Source organism: Equus caballus, chromosome 28 (genome assembly GCF_041296265.1).
Source record: "Equus caballus isolate H_3958 breed thoroughbred chromosome 28, TB-T2T, whole genome shotgun sequence".
Lineage (NCBI taxonomy): Eukaryota > Metazoa > Chordata > Mammalia > Perissodactyla > Equidae > Equus > Equus caballus.
Genome location: NC_091711.1, coordinates 36,090,407 through 36,111,214, shown reverse-complemented (window position 1 = coordinate 36,111,214; position 20,808 = coordinate 36,090,407). Strand labels below are relative to the sequence as shown.

Below are 20,808 nucleotides of genomic sequence, written 5' to 3'. Positions count from 1 at the left end.
CAGCAAGGGCGGGCACGGTAAGCGAGACAGGAAGCCTGGCCTCTGGGTCAGGCTGACTCTGGACTCAACCTCAGCTCAGCGTATCCTGGTAATACTAAGCTGGGCAAGGCATGTAACCTCTCTGAGCCTCTTTTTTTTTAACCCACACAATATGTGTAATACCCACCTCACAGATTTATGAGAATTAAATAGGACAAGATGTGAAAAGCACCCAACAAAACTTCTGCCATGTAAAAGATGTTCACTGAATATTAGCTTCCCTCAGTTGACACATCTGTAAAAAGGGGGTACAGGGGGCCACTATGGGGATTAAGTGAAATAATACCCTGAAATAGCTAGCCCTTGTTAGTTTTCCGTTCTTTTCCATTTCCTGGGCCCACCCCCACCCCATACCAAAGCTGCCTGCGTGGAAAGTGCAATTCAGCAAATTAAAAAATGATTTTAGAGAACGTTATCTATCACTAAGCATTTGATTTATCTACTGAGTTTGTAATTGTTTCAGAAAAAAGTGACCAGAATTAAGCATTTTTAAAAGACTGAGAACAAGCCTACACTGCAAGATAATTTCAATATACCGGGAAGCCCACCAATGATAAAAGTTTGAGAACGTACCAACCTCAGTCTATCCCATCCAACCATCTAAGCTTCCCTTTTTTTTTTTTTTTTTGTCACAGTGTCACTAATTTAACCAAAGGTTAGATAGAGTGAGAACTACAAGGCGGGGGATGCAAAGAAAAGGAAAATTTTTTTTAAAGGGACAAAGACAACTGAGAGGAAAAATAAGTTTTCATACAAGTCGGAGTTCTCTTCCAAAGAGATCATTAACACCAACACACGTTATCTGCTAAACGCTATGAAGTTCCCAAATGGCCACTTTTTGATAAAACAGGATCTATCAAATATAGGACGCCTTCTCTAGCACCAAATTCACATATTCAGTCAACAGCATGAACTGGCCTAGCAGCACGCTCCGGCAAATGTGTTCTCAGGTGTCAGCTTAGAGTCACCTTCACCCAAAGCACGGCGTCAATTAAATTTCTAACACAATTCCCAAAGGAAGGAATGCAGAAAACGCTCCTTTCTTTTTAGGGGCTGTCCTTTATTTATTTATTTTTGGAAAGCTCTTCTTCAGTTAAGGTTGATTTCAACGTTGATGTACATCATGTACCCATACCGCTTGACTGCGGGAAATTCCGTTGGTTATCGCCCTTTGAGGTTTTAGATGAATCGTTTTTAGAACGAGGCGCTCAGAATCTGGTACGGTTTGCATTTGAGCAGTACAGGAAAAGAATTTCCTTAATAAGCACCTTTGAGTTGCAGGGCACATAAACAATAAGGGAGGAGTGGAGGGAACCAACCAGAACGTCAAAATACCTTTTTTGCCCCTAAAACGCTCATTCCTTTCTCCTAAGATTCAGTCCTGGAAAACAAACCGGATTAAAAATGCAAACCACCTTCGGAGAGACCCTTAGACCAGGCTCCAAAGGCGCGCCGTGCAGCGGGCGCGGGGGTCCCTCCGGGGTCCAGCGCCGGCTAGCTGCCCGCCTCCTCCGGCTCGCTGCACGGCGAAGGCGCCGACGACGCCTTGGACTCGCCGTCGCTGTTGCATTCGGCCCTGCGCGGGGGGCCGGCGCCCTCCTGGCCCCGTGCGTGGCGCTCCAGCAGCTCCTGGAGGTGCCTGATGTAGCCGATGGCGGCGCGAAGCGTCTCCACTTTGCTCAGACGCTCGCCCCCCAGCTCGCGCGGCAGGTGGTCCCGCAGGCGCGCGTAGCCCTCGTTCACGCAGCGCACCCGCTGCCGCTCGCGCTCGTTGCGCTTGCGGAGGAAGGCGGGCTCGAGGGCGCCGTCCAGCGGCGGGGGCAGGTAGGGCTGTCTCGGGGCGCAGCGCGCGGCGTCCAGTCGCAAGGAGACCCTGAAGGGGTCCCTCGGAGGGAGGCGGGGCATGGTCCCCGGCACGCCCAGGGGCACGGTGAGGAGGTGGGATGGCAAAGCCAGCAGGCCGGCCGCTTTACGTTTCTCCATCATTCGGCGAAAAAGCAAACAAATCACCCAAGAGATGAATCTTTCAGCAGAAAAGATGAGACTGAAAAATCTTCCAAGCGGAGATGCTGGTCCATTCAGACTGCCTGGTCTGTTTCCGGAGAAGTTTCGGGGTGCGGAAGCTAGGTTCTAGAACAGGCTTGAAGGAAACACGGCATGATTCCCTAAGTTCATTGCACTCCTGGATCTTTTTATAAAGATCCAGACGGAGGTGATCGGCAAAGATTTAGGACGCACTGATCCACACTTCGAACCTCGTCTTCCTCTCTGATCTTCTTATTTCAAAAGACAACAAAAGGAGTTCCTCTGGTCGGTTCCTTAGCCTAGAAATGTGAGCTCACCAAACACAGTGATCTTCCGAAGGCACCCAAGCTTTTCACTGACTGTAATCCACCGCTCTGGGTCTTCAGGAGCGTAGGGATCTTCAAGGTTTCAGAAGAGCTCCTCCCAGGAACCCACAGATCTGGCGGCTGGGCGAAAGTTTACCAGAGGCTTTCTCCTTGAAAATCAAAACTTGACTGCTCTTTGTGGTTTCCGGCGTCCAGGGCTAATGGGAAGAGCTTTTAGACTGTTTGCAAACTTACACTTGCTCTTTCATTTCTGGGGAGGTGGAGGGAAGACCTCATCAAAGGGAAGACTGCTCCCTTGTGGTTATAAGATGTGTCAAGTCAGGGAGGACCCCAGGGAAGGCTTGAGATTTTTATTCTCCAAAACCAAATGTTTTAAAAACCCGATTAGACATTATTTGAAGGGAACAGGAAAGAAATATACTTGAGCAACGAATATAAGGGTCCGTATGGTATGCTCCAACTTATGTTGAACGCAGATCGCTTTATGTATTTGTGCTACTTTTTAAGAGCACATCAAAAGACGCAGCAGTAACAGTTTTAGCCAGTTATTTCTCACCGTGCTTACTGTAAACACAGCTTAAACACTGCTTCCCGACCTCTTCTAATCCCACCCAGGATATAAGGACATCATCTGTCCATAGTGTAAAGAGTATATTTCTATTGTATTCTTTTTGTCTTAAAAAGATGCAATTTATTTTCTCCCTTGGGGGCAGGAAAGCAACATTTGAAAGGTGGAGAGCCCCAATTCTAAGGAGAAAGGATGATGGCTTTGAAGACTTGTCTTTTTAACACACAACCAAAAAATGAATAATTAATCCACCCGTGTTGGTAAAGGGCTTTGAAGATGAAAGTGTCATTAAAAATCCAACTGTACTGGTTAATGTCAAAGAATGTGTTATCACACTGACAATCAGATTTCCTGTTCTACAAACCAGCACATTAAAGGCAGGTTCTACTTTAAAAGTCCAACTTAAAAAACAAGAGAAGCAAAACCCCCCTACATTTAAGATCAGATTTTTCTGCCTATTCCCCAGGAGCCAAGGTGTCGTCCTAACATGTTGTTTTGACAAGTCCTAGGCTTCCCTGTTTATTCTAAGCGATCTGCCCGAAGCAACTGGAAGAACACTTCCATCAAGGCAAATAAAATAGAAATAATTATTCCTTTCAGGCATAAGTTAGTCACATTTTAGAAGGCGTAGCTCCCTATGAGGCTTGTACTGGCAAACGACCTAAAATGCCATCTTGATTTCTCAGCAAAGTTGAGATCAGAAGAAAGCCCCTCCTATTGGGAGAAAAGCCCACCAGAGAGGCAGGTAGACTGTTAGACACAAGGTGCTTCTTGGCCATCTCGAAGATGTTAGCCTTTATTCTGAGTGACGAAAATAAATGAAGTATTTTGAGCAGAGAGGTGACGTCATAAGATTTTGCTTTTTAAGTTCACTGTCTGCAGACTGGAGAATTGATTGGAGGGGAGCAAAAAGGAGAACAGTGAAGAAATACCATTTTTCATCCTCAGATTGGCGAAAATTAAAAAGATTGCTAACGTCCAGGGCAGGCAAGGATTTAAGAAGGGGCGGAAGCATAAATTGCTACCAGCTTTGAGGAGAATAACTATTGAAATGAATGGTACACGCTGCTATGCTTTGACCTGAGAAATTCCTACAATTTTCTTACAAAAATAAATGCACCAGTATGGATTTATACAAACTATAACATCTATTGCAACATTGTTTGTAGTGATTTTAAAAAGGAAACAGCCTGAATGTCCATCAATAGGGAAAGGGCTAATACTTTTAGAATATTATGCTATTATTAAAAATAATGAGCTCGAGCTATATGTAAGAACTTGCAGAGATGTCCATAATGTTAAGTGAAGAAAAGCAAATTGCAGAGTAACATATGCAGTGTGAAGTTAAAACAAACTATTCTACGTGATGTACATATCTGTATATGTGTTTGCCTGAGCACAGAGAGTGAAGTGGAAAGACTAAACTTTTGTCATTTGTTGTCTAAAAAGGGTGCCACTGGGAAAGGGGGGGTTGTTCATTTTTCTTTATGGATCTGTCTACTGTTTAACTTATCAGAAAAAGCTCGTGTTACTTTTGTATTTTTTAATCTAATGAAGTTTAAAATAATAAGGGAAAATTTATAGAAAACTCAAGTGACACCCTGATCTGACCCAAACCCACAGATTTATCACTATAATTTAAAGGTCCTGGACCAGGTTTTTTTGGCTTCTTATAAATTCTGTCTCTGAGGAAAACATATCTACAGGATATATATATTTTTTGCTACTAATACCACAATGAAAAATGGTCAGATCCTATACTGGTCTTTTTATAGGGTCCAGGTAATGTTATGATGCATCTACATGGTCATAAAGACTGCTGACAGTTTTTCATATACTTTTTCAAGGCACAAATGCATTGGAAATCAGTGGCTTTTCCAGGGAGAGAGGTACTTGTTTACTATGTGAAGGGGGCAGGCTCTGCCTTCCTTGTTAGATAAAAGATCAAAAGAGAACGTTCTGACTCGCACTCATTCTCCAGTCAGTTTTGACCCAAACAGTTCTCTCCCACTTTAAAGGCGTCTCCCGTAAGACTGGCTAGATCAAGTTACAGACACGCTAAACTGCCAAGGACACTTGGGACTAGGCTTGTGCAGCCCTGTTCGGATCTGCTTGTAAAAGTGGGAATGGGATTCACGAAGGATCAGGCTGTGTACATTCAAGGTCCGCCCTTAAAACTCAGACAGGTCTCCGTCACTTGCTTGAAACATGAGAGATGCAGAGACTTAAATTGGCTCTTCTTGTGAAATATTTGATATCACATTATAGATTTTGGTTTTCTAGGTTCGTGGCACAGGGGCGTACACACCCTTCTGTCCCCATACCTGCCATTTGCATCAGCGGCCACAAAGGAGAACAAGAAAGCCTATATTATCACCTGGCTAGAAAGAAGATTTCTCACAGGTGTAGTTGACTAAATCTCAAATTGATACTCTAACATGATTTTGTTCAAATTAGTCCTTGTCTCTATAGCTCAGGTATAAACTGTCTGTATTACCATGTGCAACATCCGCCAAGGGGCTTCTTAGGTGCAACTACATATCTAGACTCATGAGACTACCATGGGCCACATTTGGCGTCAGATTCGTTTGGAAGGGTATAGGTCAGGAAGGACCGCTTGGAGCAGGGCAGAATTAGGCGTTCTACCATCCTGGGAGTCCTTGCAGTAATCGCGGCAGCAATCCACACAGCTGCTCCTCCTCTAATCCTCGCTGCAGCCCAGTGACAGCTCAGGTGCAAGGAACGAAGACTTAATCAGACTGGTGTGGCAGCTGGCCTGACTTAGAAATCTCATACCCATCAGGAGCCAGTATTTCTTGTAACAACTTCACCGGCTTAGCTTCCAGGAGCCCCAGCAGAGCCCAGTTAAAGCCTTCACCCTCAGGGAAGCCCAAGGCCATCAGGTCTCTATAGTGCGCCAGGCCAGACGCAATTTACCAGCCACGTGATTGCTTTCATCTAAATACGTTTGCCTGACGACATAGTTGACATTCTATATTACGTTTCAGAGAAACAGATAAGAAAGTAAACTGAAGGTCAAATTGTCATGCAGTAGAGTAATTACATTCCATTTTAAAGATAATATAATTTACAGTGAGATTTAAAGAACCACAAATACATAGGTACAATTTATTAGCATCTTTTCTATTCTTCTCAAAGACTGTTTGCATTTTAACCTTGTCTGTGCAGTCTTTTGTCATAGAGAAATGTAAAATTTTAATGGAGTCAAATGCATTAATCCTTTCCTTATGATTTTTATCTTTTCTCTCTTGTTTAAGGCTACCTTCTTCTACTACAAGCTTTACAAAGCCTTTCATTGTCCATGAGGCAACTTGGTGTGAATTAGAAAAAGACACCAAACTCAAGGCTTGAAGAATGGATGCCAACTCTACAATTCATCTGGAAGAGCTGTTGAGGAAGGACGCCCAGATTTGGAAAAGAAGAGCAAAGGAAGCAACATGCATTTTTAATATCCATGAGGGAAAAAAAACCCTTGGGATTCGCATTGGGATTGTGTTAAATATACAGATTAATTTGGAGAGAATTGACATTTTGTTTAACACTGGATCTCTTTTATATGATCATAGAACTTATCTATTCATATTTTCTTTTTTGCCCTTTAATAAAGTTTCAGAGTTTTCTTCATGTAGAGCTTACACATTTCTTACGTTTACCTCCAGATGTTTCTTAGGTTTGGCTGCTGTTGTGAATAGAGTTTTTTTCTATTTTTCAAAGCTATTGATTTATTCCATGTTAATCTTTAATCCACTCATTTCACTGATCTCTCGTACTAGTTCTAATGGCTTTTACTTGAGATAAATTCCACACATATATTAAATATATAATGCAATCAGATTTGATAAATCTATACACTTGTGAAACAAGACCCTCTCAAGATAGTTCTAATAGTTATCTTTTAAAGAAGATTTTCTAGGATTTCTTAAACTGTAATATATTGTCAGCTAATAATGACAGTTTTCTTTCTTCTTTTCTAATATAACTCATTTATGTTTCTTATTGAATTTCATCGCCTGAGACCTCCAGTCCAATGGTAATTGTAGTAGGAATAGCTAGTATCCTCGTATTTTTATGGGAAAGTTTCCAATGTTCCACCATATAGGAGATATTCTTTGTCAAATTAAGAAAATTTTGTTCTTAGTTTGCTAAGAATACTATCAGGAATGGCTCTTCAATTTTATCAAATGCATCTGTGAAGATAATCATGAGTATTTTCTTCTTTAATTTATTATTGCAGTAAATTACAATAATAGATTTGCTAATGAGCTGTCTTGCATTCTTGGGATTAAACCCTATGGAGTCGTAATTGTCTTAATATACTGCTGGATTCAATTTGTTAATATTTCCTTTAGAAATTTTGTTCCTACAGTCCCAAGTTACGTTGGCTCAGAGTTTCATTTTCTTGTGCTCTCCTTTTCTGGTATCAGTGTTATTTCAAACTCTTAAAAATAATTTACGTAGCTTTACATCTGTTTCTAGGTTCTGGATACATCTGTAAAAGGTGGAAATTATTCCTTGAAGATTTGCTAAAATTCATCCTAAAAGCCACATGGAACTTCTTTAGAGTTAAATTTTCAGTTACTTCTTAGATTTCTTTTATCATTGCTTTTGGGATTTTTCGAGGCCATTAGCAACGTTCTTATCTTTCCCTCCCCAGTTTCCAGCCTCCTTCAATGGCAGCTACCACTCCTTTGTGTATCATCTTAGAATCACAGATGGGCAGTTTTGCTTTGCCCCTTAAAATAGATCAGAACAACACATTAGTTAAATTGGCCCCAAAGCCTGGTGGTCCCTAGGCCAAAAACTCATTCCTGATTCTTTTCCTTTCTCTAATGAAGACCATTCCAATATGGCCGGCCAGAGGTTATGCGATCGGTAGAGTGATACTCCAAATTTAAAAATACACCTCCCTTGGGGCCCGCCCAGTGGCGTAAGTGGTTGGTTTCCCACGCTCTGCTTTGGTGGCCTGGGGTTCACAGGTTTGGATCCTGGGCATGGACCCATACACTGCTTATCAGGCCATGCTGTGGCTGCATCCCACGTGCAGACTGGAGGAATATTGACACAGATGTTGGCACCGGGACAATCTTCCTCAAGCAAAAAGAGGAAGATTGGCAACAGATGTTAGCTCAGGGCCAATCTTCCTCACCAAAAAAGAAAGAAAGAAAGAAAGAAATCTCCCATTATCAAATTGATAGGGATAAGTTAAACCCAAAGTTTAAACAACTCTACCCTTGTAGGTTAAAATTCAAAGATATCAACATCGAAATTTCTTTGGTTAAACTCTACAGATCATTCTTCCCAATTTCTTATCCTGATCAGTCTCAACTAGAGGGGTCTTACACAAAGCCTGAGCAGAGCCAGGTTTCCTTCCACAGGAACAGTGCTGGTGATCCTCCACTGAAATGAGTATGATTCCTTCAAATATGAAAAATTTAATTCATCCCCATGTATGTTCTGTTTTTTAAGTCCAAAGAGTTGACAGAGCGCACAAGAGTATCTCAGTTCTGGTTCCACATCCACTACATTTAGTAAACACACCATTCTGCAGCCCTGCGGAGTTAAACCGGGTACTTGCAACACGAACCCAAGAGAAATAATGTTCCAATACTAGTGCTTAATCTTTTCTATCCATGTAACGGTTTCCGAAGATCAGAGCAGAAAATCAGTGGATCCAAGAAAAGCAAGCACCCTCATCAGAATGGCCATCGACTGAACCACCCCAAGACTCAGCGGCTTAAAACAATAAGCATTCATTAGTTCTTGAGGCAGAGGGGCAGTACTTCAGGCTGACTTTGTCTCAATTCTAGCACGTCTGGCATGACAAACTCAGAATCAAGGGGCAGAAAAAAAAGGCCCCACTCTTTCTGGGATGAACAATAAAGTCACCTTGCAAAGGGCATGGTTCCCAAGAGGAGTGACGAACTGGGGCCATTAACACAATCACTCTCCCACCCTACAATGATTACACAGTTTGAACCAGGCACATTTCAGGGGCTCAAGAGCCACCTGTGGCTAGTGGCTACCATATTGGACAATCCAGTTCTAGTACCGCTGGCCTCCTTGCAATTCCTCAAACCTGCCAGGCATTCCCCTGCCTCGGGGCCTTTGCACTGGCACTTCCCCCTGACTGAAATACTCTTCTTCTAGATGTCCACAGGGATCACTCCCTCTGCTCCTTTGGTTTCAATGTTACCTTTTCAACGATGACTTCTCTGTCTACCTTATTTAGAATTGCGGGGGCCAGCCCTGTGGCCTAGTGGTTAAGTTCAGTGCACTCTACTTCGGTGGCTGTGGTTCAGTTCCCAGGTGTGGACCTACACCACTTCTTGGGAACCCACATACAAAACAGAGGAAGACTAGCACAGATATTAGCTCAGGACAAATCTTTCTCAAGCAAAAAAAAGAGGAAGATTGGCAACAGATGATAGCTCAGGGCGAATATTCCTCAGGAAAAAAAAAATTGCAGCTCCTATCCTGGAGCACTTTCTATCTTCCCTGCCATACTTTTTTTCATGGTATTTATTGAAATCTGGTATATTTTATACTTTAATTATTTGTTTGTTTATTATCTATAACATAAGCTCCATGAGGACTGGTATTTTGTGCCTGGCACACGGTAGGTACTCAACAGATATTTGTTGAATAAACTCTTTCCATGCCTTTCTGTAAATATTAAATAAAGAAATGAGTCAGTTAGAACCTAATACAACAAATTATAAATGTATCAGGCTTACAGAGGAGAATCCCAAGAATGCCAAAGAACAGGTTTACCAACAATTTACTGTAACAACAATTTACAGTAAAGTCAAATTTCCAGACCCTCCTTAACATGAGAGATCAGACGCAGGATTTAATCCTTAATTACAGTCAATGAAAGCAAGATGTCTTGAGCAGCCCAATCCAGGCCCAAATTTACCCATCACTGTCCTTGTCTTTAGGGCTCAGAAGATAATGTTTAAAGGTAATTTGTTCTCTGCATCTGTCTTTGCCACCTAGCAAAATGTTAATGGTTGTTAGCTGCTTTGTCTTAAATACAATTATATCTAAGGTCTGCCCTTAATTGCAACCTTTCATCTTTGTTTCACAGCCTTTCTAATACTTGAGTTCGAAAACAGCAGCAATACTCTTCATTTCTACCGTCTGTTTGGTCAGTAATTTTCTCATTGTTTTAATTGTCTTTTTTTTTTTAAGATTTTATTTTTTCCTTTTTCTCCCCAAAGCCCCCAGTACATAGTTGTATATATTCTTAGCTGTGGGACCTTCCAGTTGTGGCATGTGGGACGCCGCCTCAGCATGGCTTGACGAGCAGTACCATGTCCGCGCCCAGGATTCGAACCAACGAAACACTGGGCCACCTGCAGCGGAGTGTGCAAACTTAACCACTCGGCCACGGGGCCGGCCCCTGTTTTAATTGTCTTAATGGCATGTTAGTGTCTTCTTAAAGTGGCAAGTGACCTTCAACTAGCTCCTTAGGGAACCTTTGGGCATCCGTTTGGCTGTACCTCTCTAAGTAAATAGATGTGAGTCAATAAACATAGCTTAGAAATATGCCAGTTTGACTTTCATTCATTCAACAAATATTTATAGGGCACCTAATATGTGCTTGGTATTGTGCTATCTCATATAGCACTAACTAAAATAGACATGGATTTTGTTTCCAAAGCTTAAAATCTATTTGGCAAGATAGAAAATTAAACAATTGTTACAGTAAAGATAAGAATGATGGGAGAGCATACAATGGACTGAATCTAGCCTGTGGAATGGGATAGGTTGCTTCAATTTTTGCTGACCCTGACATCATTTTTTTTTTTAAATCTACTTTTTGATGTATTTTTACATATAATAAAACTCATCAATTTTAAATGTACTATGTGATGAATTTTGACAAATGTATGCAGTTGTGTAACCACTATCACAACCAAGGTCATTTCCATCATCCCTAAAAGTTCTCTTATGCACCTTTGCAGGCAGTCTCATCCTCTTCCTGCTCATCCCCAACTCCTGACAATCACTTACCTACATTCTATATTATAGCTTTGTCTTTTCTAGAATTTCATACAAATGGACTCATATAATGTGTAGTCTTTTGTGTATGGTTTCTTTCAGTTAGCGTCGTTCTTCTGAGACTCATCCATGTATCAATAGCTTGTTCCTTTTTATTGCTGAGTAATATTTCACTATGAGACATACTATAATTTGTTTATTCATTCACCAGTTCATGGACATTGGGGTTGTTTCCAGCTTGGGGCTATTACCAATAAAGCTTCTATGAACCTTTGTTTATAAGTCTTTGTCTGTAGATATATACACATATATATATGTGTATATATGTATACATACATATATGTATGTATACATTTATATATGTATTTTTTTTTTTACGAAGATTAGCCCTGAGCTAACATCTGCTGCCAATCCTCCTCCTTTTGCTAAGATTGGCCCTGAGCTAACATCCGTGCCCATCTTCCTCTACTTTATATGTGGGACACCTCCCACAGCATGGCTTGCCAAGCAGTGCCATGTCCGCACCTGGGATCCGAACCGGTAGACCCCAGGCCCCGGAAGTGGAACGTGGGAACTTAACCTCTGCACCACAGGGCCCGCCCCTGTACATATATTTTTATTTTCTCTTAGGTAAATACCTGGGAGTGTAATTACTGAATTGTATGGTATAAGAAATTGCAAAGTTGTTTTCTGAAGTGGCTGCAGCATTCTGCATTGCCACCAGCAAATGAGGAGGCTTCCAGTTGCTTTGTCTCTGCACCAACACTTGCTATAGTTGGTCTTTTTCAATTTGGGCTCCTCTAGTAGGTATGTAACGTTACCTCATTGTGTTTTGATTTGCATTTACTGAATAACTAATGATGTTGCTTATCTTTTTGTGTGCTTAATTGCCATCCATGTATCTTCTTCAGTGAAGTGGCTATTCCAATATTTTGTCCATTTTTAAAAATTGGGTTGTTGGCCTTCTTATTATTGAGTTCAAAGGGTTTGTTATATATTCCAGATAGAAGTCCTTTGTCAAATGTTTGTTTTGAAAATATTTTCTTCCTGTCTCTGGCTTGACTTTTCATTTTGTCAGCAGTGTCTTTTTGAGACCAAAAGTTTTAATTTTGATGTAGTTCAATTTGCCAATTTTTTAGTGGTTCCTAATTTTTGTGTCCTATCAAGGTTACAAAGATTTTCTCCTATAAGTATTGTAGTTTTAGCTCTGACATATATCTGATCTAATTTTTACATACACCTTTGATATATAGACATTTTTAAAGATTTCATTTTTCCTTTTTCTCCCCGAAGCCCCCTGGTACATAGTTGTATATGTTTAGTTGTGAGTCCTTCTAGCTGTGGCATGTGGGACGACGTCTCAGCATGGCCTGAGGAGCAGTGGCTTGTCTGTGCTCAGGATCTGAACGGCCAAACCCTGGGCCAAGGAAGCAGAGCGTGTGAACTTAACCACTCGGCCACGGGGCCAGCCCCTACAGCTTTGATATTAATAAAATTGTTCAGAATGAACAGGCATAGAAAACCAGAGTGGAATCATTCAGCCTTTTGTAAGACACATCATCATTCTCTAAGCCTCAGGTTTGAAGTGGCGTTTTAGGGAATATCGTCTCTCACTTACTCGTGGTATGATCACTTTCTTGATTTAGATTTCTTTGTTGTCAACAAGGCAAAACCAATGTGACCTGCCAATGCTCAGGGATTAGTTCCCTCACTTGGAATGTGCTTTCTCCTTACGAGAAGGAAGGGAAACATGATGTGGGTTGGCACCACTCCTGGCTCTCCTGCGTCCCTCTGCCTTTCATAAGAGGTTGAATTTTCAAAACTCACCAGTTCCCCCTAGACTGCAAGCTGTTGAAGGTCCAGAAAGACCTAAGCCTTATTTCGTATCCCTATGTTTGAGATGTAATTCAATAAATATTTTCTGAATGAAAGGAGGAATTCAGGGGTCTCTGCTGTTCTGCTGGTGTGTGGAAGCTACCAGGTAGTGTGTTGTTGTTTCAAGGACCAATTCCTGTGAATTTGGGACTCTTTTCCTTGAGTTTAGCACAGTGCCTGCCATGCAGGAGGGAACGAAGGGCAAAGAAAGAAGGGGAAGGAAATTTGTACAAAATTCCAAACACCACCTTTTAGGACTTGCAGCAGGGAAAGTGGGCAACCTTCAGGTGTAAGGGATGGTGAAAAATACGCGGGATACAATCCCAATTCCTTCCCGGCAACACCGCCAACATCGCTGGGCTAAGTGCGTATTTCGAATCCGGCGGGCTCGCGAGGACTCACGCTCTCCTTGGAGGGGAACGCCGCTAAGCCTGAAACCCTAGTCCGGAGGATTTGGGGGACTCAAGAGCCACGCCCTCCGTGCACGTCGGCCCTGGTTGCCTAGCAACTGTGGGTCGATGGCTCGGCGCTCGACTCGACCTGGCCGGATGGAGACGCGGCGCTCGCGGGGCTCTCCTCTAGCGGCCCGCCCCTCGCCGGCCGGGGAGCCCGCGGTGCGCACGCGCGGAAGCGGCTCCGCGGGCGGCGGCGGCGGGGAGGGGCGCACGCGCGAGGGGCGGGGCGGCGGGCGGCGAGGGTGGCAGCGGAGCCGGAAAGGCGCCTCAGAGGGTGCGGCCCGGAGTAGACCGCGGGCTGGGCCAGGCCGGGCGGGAAACGTTAGGCGAGCGGCCCCCGGGGCGCGGGGGTCGAGCGGGCGGGGAGGGCCCCGAGGCGAGCTCTGCCCGGATGAGGAACAAAGCGGTGGGGCAGGCGCGCGCGCCCCCCGCGCGGCCAGCAGGTGGGCTGCGCGCGGGCCCGGCCGGGGCGGGGCGAGGGCGGCCGGCCTGCGGGCCCCTTGCCGGCGGGCGAGGGGGCCGCCCTTGGGAGGCGGTGTCCGCAGCGCCTGGGCTCCCCGGCGGCGAGGGCACGGCGGCTGCATCCTCCCCGGGCTTTGGTGACCGCCCTTGTCCTCTCCCCAGGTTGGGCAGCCCCGCTCCCGACGCTCCTGGAGGAAAGGCCCCTGGTGTCCCCCGGCATGTCCCGTCCCGCGGCGGCGTGCGCGGCCGCCGGCCCTCGGGAGGAGGCGGGCGGCCCCGGGCGGCCCCGGGGACGGGTGGCCGCGTGCGTGCAGCGGTTGTAAGCAAGATGCGGTAGCACGTAACCCTGGAACGCAAACCCTGATGCCGGTTCTCCGCCGCCCGAGTGCTCTTTTCTCTGACCCTTGGCCTCAAGCAGATGCATCACAGGTGAGTAGCCTGCTGGGCCCAGCGCTGGGGACGTCTTTGGAAAACATCTGGCAAAGGGGAGTTCAGAGAGCCTTTGTTTTGGGAGCCACTGGGAAAGTTACAGGTGCGATTTCCAAGTGGATTTGTGTCCCAAAGGGAGCAAGAAATCCAGAAACTAGTGGTTGGGTCGAATATACTCATTCACCCTAATTTACTCCAAATGTGATTAGTTGTTCCAAATAGCGACACGTTGATTGTTGGCTCGTTGACTCCTTTAGCCTACGCTTTTGAGTTATTTGAACGTTTTAATAATATCTTTATCTGGATTCCAAAGTGTGTTTTTAGCTCCTCACCATGCTTCCCCTTGAATTGTGCTGGTTACCGTCTGACTGGGGTGGCCATGTGGAGAAGTTAATTTCTTAATCCCGCAGGGTTCGTGCTGATGTTTAAAGTACTTTATGGTACCATGCCAGAACAGTACAGAAGGATGTCAAAGAAATAGTTAGGTGTCGTTCTCTTAGGGCCCTTTCCTAGGCTGTAGTGGAGGATAAGAAAGGTGAAACGAATTCATTCGAATTACTGAAATTGTCCAGTGGCTTTGCAATTATTGAAATTGCGAAGTGGCTGCGTTTCAGCTTCTTATCTATCATCCTAGAGTTCTAAGACCAGCAGCTGGCAAATGGTTCATACACAGGTCAGTTAGAAACACGCACATAAAGTGTACGAGTATGAAGGAAGTGCTTCTACGAGGAATGAGTAGGGAAGAACAGCGTAGCTTAGTGTCTTGATTCTGGCCCTTCTAAGATTGCTTCCTGGAATTCTGTATGAGAAAGGTAGTTGGAATAGAATTGCACTTTAGAATGAGAGTCTTGTGAGGCTCGTGTTGTAAATTCCCTCCGTCGGCCTTCTTTCCGTGGGATACTAGTTACCTTTGGTTTATGGCTGCTGAGGTCATCACATTTTAGTGACTCACAACGAAGCAGAAATCTGCTGAGCCTCTCACATTAAACTCTGGCTTGAACTGGTTTGAGAAGGCCTGGGAGTCAACCTAGAAACACCGTTTTGATTTTTATCTCGAGGTTAGGTGCACAGATTAATATTCAGGAATTTTCAGAATGGAATTTGAAGCTACAGATTTTTAATTGGACTTAAAAAAAATTATTGTAACTAATTTTTTGTAGGTCATTAGTACTCCGGTGATGATAGAGGTTTAGTTATTTTTATAGCTATAAAAAGTTACGGGAAAAGTCTGTTTTAAACCAACCCAAACCCAGAAACTTTCAAAATTAAGGTAGCTCTGGTTCTTTTAGGCTATCAGGATTTTTTGCATTCTTTTATAGTGTAATTAAATACTGTTATTAGCATAAGATGTACGTCATTGGCCATGTGTTTCTAGTTAGCTTTCTAGTAAGGATGAGATTGGACTGCTCCATCCAAATTAAATAAATATTTGTAGTGCCTGCTCTATACAGGGTACTGTACTCAGTTGGCCTTGTACACCTTATTAATATCTGGGAGCTTAGTTTTATGAGGTACCTGGCCACGGATACAGTTGAAGCCTGTGGGTGTAGAATAGTGCAGGAACAGGTCTATGTGGGACTTCTAACATAGCCCACAATATAAATACACAGATCCTGATGTATTGGAACTGCGCAAAAGGCAAAATGGGTTCTTTTATTGTAATCATCATTTTCTAATTGTAGTTCAGAGTTTGGGATTCTTAAATTAGGCAGACCTAGATTTAAATCCCAACTCTGCCACTTAGTAGTTATGTAATCTTGGGTTAAGTTCCTTAGCTGCTCTGAAGCTCAGTTTCCTCATCTCTAAAATGGGGTTAAGAAAAATACCTACCTCACAGTAGTCAGAAGGATTAGGCAAGATAATTACATGTGGATCACTTAGTCCAGTGCTTAACACATGTAGTAAGGGAGTAATAAGTGTTAGCTATCATTATTTTCAGGTTGACTGATGGCTGATGTACCATTTTTTGGAATTAAAAACCTCTTTAGGTTTGCTTTCACTGCTGAGGAACAAGTAGACCCATTTGATTTCCCCCCCCTCTTCTGTACGCTCCCATGTACACAGGCACACGAAGAACTTGCATTACTGTTATTCAGTGTAAGGATTGGAGGTCATTGATGACTTCCTTTGGATAGCCTATTGGCCAGCTTCTTTTTTTGAAGAAGAAGATTAGCCCTGAGCTAACTGCTGCCAATCCTCCTCTTTTTGCTGAGGAAGACTGTCCCTGAGCTAACATCCATGCCCATCTTCCTCTGCTGTATATGTGGGATGCCTACCACAGCATGGCTTGCCGAGCAAGCCATGTCCACACCTGGGATCCGAACCGGCAAACCCTGGGCCGCTGAAGCGGAATGTGCACACTTAACTGCTGCACCACCGAGCCAGCCCCAAGGCCAGCTTCTTGAAATTATAATGCTTATAATATGGCAGTCTCTAAATTCTAATATAGGAACTAATACTTATTGATAACAACTTCCTATGATGTCTTGTTCAAATCAGTCTTACTTTTTTTAAATTGTATGAGTTTCAGGTATATAGTATTACTCTTAGTCTGATGTTGTTAATGGCAATGCAAGATAGACTGCACAGAAAAGGTGATTCTCAGATTCTTCAGCCTGCTGAAAATGGTCTGTAGAAGAAAAAGAATTTGGTGTATTGAAAAACTTTTTTTGCTGAGAAAGATTGGCCCTGAGCTAAGATCTGTTTCCAATCTTCCCCTTTTTTTGCTGGAGGAAGATTAGCCCTGAACTAACATCTGTGCCAGTCTTCCTCTGCTTTATATATGGGTCGCTGCCACAGCATGGCTGACGAGTGGTGTAGGTCCACGCCCTGGATCTGAACCTGCAAACCTGGGCCGCCGAAGCAGAGCACGCTGAACTTAACCATTAGGCCACAGGGCTGGCCCCTGGAAAACTTTTTGGCAGTACTTTGCAACATGATCTGTGCTCTTCCACTTAATTGCTGTGTGATCTGGGGCATAGAACATGCCCTTTTGAGGCCTCAGTTTCCTCATCTACCTTATTTTGAAGAATTAGAGAATATGAAGTAATTTTTATAAAGTATGTAGCAAAGTTTAATTAATTATTAAGATGTTGATACAGACTTTTAATAAAGTGCTGATCCATAGAAAAAATATGAATCTTCTTTACATCATTGATAATCGGATTCAGATCCAGAATCACTTTAACTCCTGGTAAAAAGAGTTAGTAAAAATTCAAACTGCCTATAAAAGTCCCAGTAGCCAGTTGGAGGAAATATCATGAAAGAAAAAACTTGAGTGATTTAAAAAAACAAACACACCCTCATTGCCCTTGGGCTCTAAGGATTGCCAGCTTTGCTTTAGATGGTGTGCATAGGGTTTGGAACAAGGCACACCCGAGTTAAATCCTGTTTCTGCTGTATGACGTTGGCTGAGTGAGTTAACGTCTCTGAATCCCAGTTTCCCATCAGTGGAAAGGATATGACACTGGCTATCTTGGAGAGCTGTGAGCATAAAAAATGAAGTAATAGTTGGTAAAGTCCCATTTCCCCACCCGCGTTGTTTCAGGTTCCTCTGTACCTTAAACGGAGTCCCTGAGGTAATTTTTTGCGTGACTAGTTGTGTATATGCTCTTTCTTAGGATGAATGAGATGAACCTGAGCCCAGTGGGGATGGAGCAACTGACTTCATCCTCTGTGAGCAATGCCTTGCCAGTCTCAGGAAGTCACCTGGGGTTGGCTGCCTCACCCACTCACAATGCCATCCCTGCCCCAGGTGAGTGGTAAGGGACAGCGGCTGAATTCAACACTTAACTGCATTGTTGAGTCTAAATGGAGCCTAGAGGGTCAGAGCCCCTTTAAGAGTGTAAGGGAGATGCCAGCAGGTCGGAATGGCGGTTCTGCGTGTGGTAACATAATGGAAGAAAACATCTCTGTAGAGGCCGGAGTCCTGGTGGACAGGAGTGGCACTTTGTCCTCATAGTCCTCTTCTTGGGCTGGTGACCTTTTGTCTAGAGCCATAATTGACTTGGCATTTTATCTAGGATTACCCATTCATCTGGGCATACTCTTGACACTCTGTCCCTGGGTTAATAGAAGAGAATCAAAGTTTCTCTAAAATCTATGCCCAGAAAGCATGAGAAATTGAGCTTTACTTTCCACTACCTTGAAACTGGCAACAACTGCAGGTGTGCCAGGCCTAGAATTATGGGGAGAAAGGAGGGACCAGAGTTGGAGCTTCCACGTGGAACTCCCCATGAGCCTCAGCTTGGAGAGGATCAGAGTATAGGAAAAGGTCGTTTCCCCCATCACTATGTTTTTAAAACCTTTTTATCTGCCTAGTTTAATTTTCTTTTTCTGTTGAAATGGAAAAGAAACAGGTAACCTATTGATTCTTAAAATGGTAAGCTATTGATTCTTAAGGATGTACAACATTGTCATATATTGGACTTTATCAAAATAGGAGTTAATGTTTGAGTATAAGTTGTTTAAATAGTTCTCTACAGAGAATTACCTGCTTAATTACCAAACGCAGCAGTTCAATAACGTTCATCTAAACTAGGGTCTCTTCACATTCCTTTAAGTGTCCACAAAAGAAATTTTAAAAAAATTTTATAAGTTGTTAACCCATTTGGTTATCTCTTAGGCATTCCTTTTAGTGGACACTCTCGTTAAGGAAGAAAAGCCTATTAGAGAAATATTGCCGCTTCCAAAAATAATGCAAATTAGCACTGCCTAAATTGGTGAGTGTTCGTTAATGATAGTTAGGCACAGTAAGTCACTTCAGCACTTTGCAGATAGATATAATCCAAGGTAGATATACTCTAAGGTTTAAATTTTCTTAAATCCTGGAGTACAGCATGTATACGAAAGCTGTATGAAACTATGTATGTACAGTTTTACATCTACCTTTAAATTAGATTGTTTTTCGGGGCCGGCCCTGTGGCCAAGTGGTTGAGTTCGCGCGTTCCACTTAAGCGGCCCAGGGTTTCGCTGGTTCGAATCCTGGGTGCGGACATGGCACGGCTCATTAGGCCATGTTGAGGCAGCATCCCACATGCCGCAACTAGAAGGACCCACAACTAAAATATACAACTATGTGCTGGGGGGTGTGGGGGAGAAAAAGCAGAAAAATAAATAAATAAGATTTTTTTTCAAATAGAAGCATATCTATGAATTTTTAAAAGTGAAACATTCTCACCATATGAAATAGAAAATATAATAAAGTAAAAAAATGTGAAAAAAAAATGTGTAATATGATTACTCAGAGACCACTCCTGTGAACTTAGATGTATTTTCTTCCCGTTCTTTTTATCTCTATATAATTTGTTTTCTTAAATCGTATTTAAACTAGGTTTTTAATTCTAATGAAATGTCTTGTTATTTAAGAGCAATACAAACAAGTGGAGGATCAACCTGGCATTTTAGAACTAACTTGAGAACTAACTTTAAGACCTGTTTGTGGGTGTCTACACAGTACTACCTCTCTGGGGATGTCACGGGCAAATAGGTGAGAATTTTGCCCGTATGTGGAAACCTTCCTAAGAGTTCAGCCAGTGATTACACAGAGAATTTTTAAGTACTTACTTTCTTTTAATTGAGAAAAAACCATTTTTTTGTAGGCCTGCCCGTGGCAATTCCAAACCTGGGTCCCTCCCTGAGCTCTCTGCCTTCTGCTTTGTCTCTGATGCTCCCAATGGGTATTGGGGATCGAGGGGTGATGTGTGGGTTACCTGAAAGAAACTACACCCTACCTCCACCACCTTACCCCCACCTGGAGAGCAGTTACTTCAGAACCATTCTACCTGGTAAGTCTTAACAGTTATTTGAGAAGTTAGAAGAAAGAAGAGAGCCAACTCTTAACCTCAGTTCTTGAAGACTTGAATAACACTTTATGTTTGTCACTATTAGATGTTAATCTCTAGGTGGGGGAAAAAATCTTTGTGTAAAATACGTGGACAAAGAGAACAGGTCTGTGGTTACCAGAGGGGAGAGGGGTTCGGGATTGGGCATAGGGGTAAAGGGCACATATGTATGGTGACTGACAAATAATAATGCACAACTGAAATTTCACAATGTTGTAAACTCTTATGACCTCAATAAAGCTAAAAAAAAAACCCCTTTGTTTATGTACTTTTCCTCTTAGAATGCACAGGTAACACATTATTACTATAGCAGTTTGACTAAGCTTAATTCCTTTTTTTTTTTTTTGAGGGAGATTGGCCCTGAGCTAACATCCGTGCCCATCTTCCTCTACTTTATATGTAGGGTGGCTGCCACAGCATGGCTTGATAAGCGGTGCATGGGTCTGTGCCTGGGATCCCAACCAGCAAACCCCAGGCTGCTCAAGCGGAGCGCTTGAACTTAACTGCTATGCCACTGGGCCAGCTCCGAAGCTTAATTTCTTAGGATGTATAAACAGTGTTTCTCTTTTTTTTCTTCCAGGATCTGCTTGGTTCAGTTTTTATAATTCTGCAATTGTATTGCTGCCAACCACATTTATTTATTATACATTAAAGTTATCGAATTTTTTATTCTGTTATGAAAGTATTGTATGGTCATCTCAGAAAATTTAGCAAAGGAGGGAAGGGAACCACTCTTAGTCCCATCATCCATCTTGGTGTAC

General features: G+C 43.0%; 2 protein-coding genes across 3 annotated transcripts in view; one reads left to right on the top strand and one right to left on the bottom strand.

Moving 5' to 3' along the window:
• Window positions 1-1,078: 1,078 nt before the first annotated feature.
• Window positions 1,079-2,761, bottom strand: ASCL4 (achaete-scute family bHLH transcription factor 4). The gene has a single exon (XM_023631280.2). It carries the CDS (start codon window positions 2,023-2,025, stop codon window positions 1,534-1,536), a length of 492 nt encoding a protein of 163 aa, XP_023487048.1. The 5' UTR covers window positions 2,026-2,761; the 3' UTR covers window positions 1,079-1,533.
• Window positions 2,762-13,540: 10,779 nt separating this feature from the next.
• The window catches only part of PRDM4 (PR/SET domain 4), a 33,405-nt gene continuing 26,137 nt past the window's right edge, over window positions 13,541-20,808 (top strand). The window contains exons 1-4 of one of the 2 annotated variants that reach the window (XM_023631845.2): window positions 13,541-13,587; window positions 13,938-14,204; window positions 17,825-17,958; window positions 19,805-19,990. In XM_023631845.2, the coding sequence (XP_023487613.1) occupies window positions 14,194-14,204; window positions 17,825-17,958; window positions 19,805-19,990 (331 nt within the window). In that variant the 5' untranslated portion in view covers window positions 13,541-13,587; window positions 13,938-14,193. Of the gene's footprint in view, window positions 13,588-13,937; window positions 14,205-17,824; window positions 17,959-19,804; window positions 19,991-20,808 lie in introns of those variants that run through there. The other variant, XM_023631846.2, reaches the window with a different exon arrangement.

Excerpts from the sequence above, each read along its gene's own strand:
- ASCL4 (XM_023631280.2), bottom strand. The coding sequence starts at position 2,025 with ATGATGGAGAAACGTAAAGCGGCCGGCCTGCTGGCTTTGCCATCCCAC.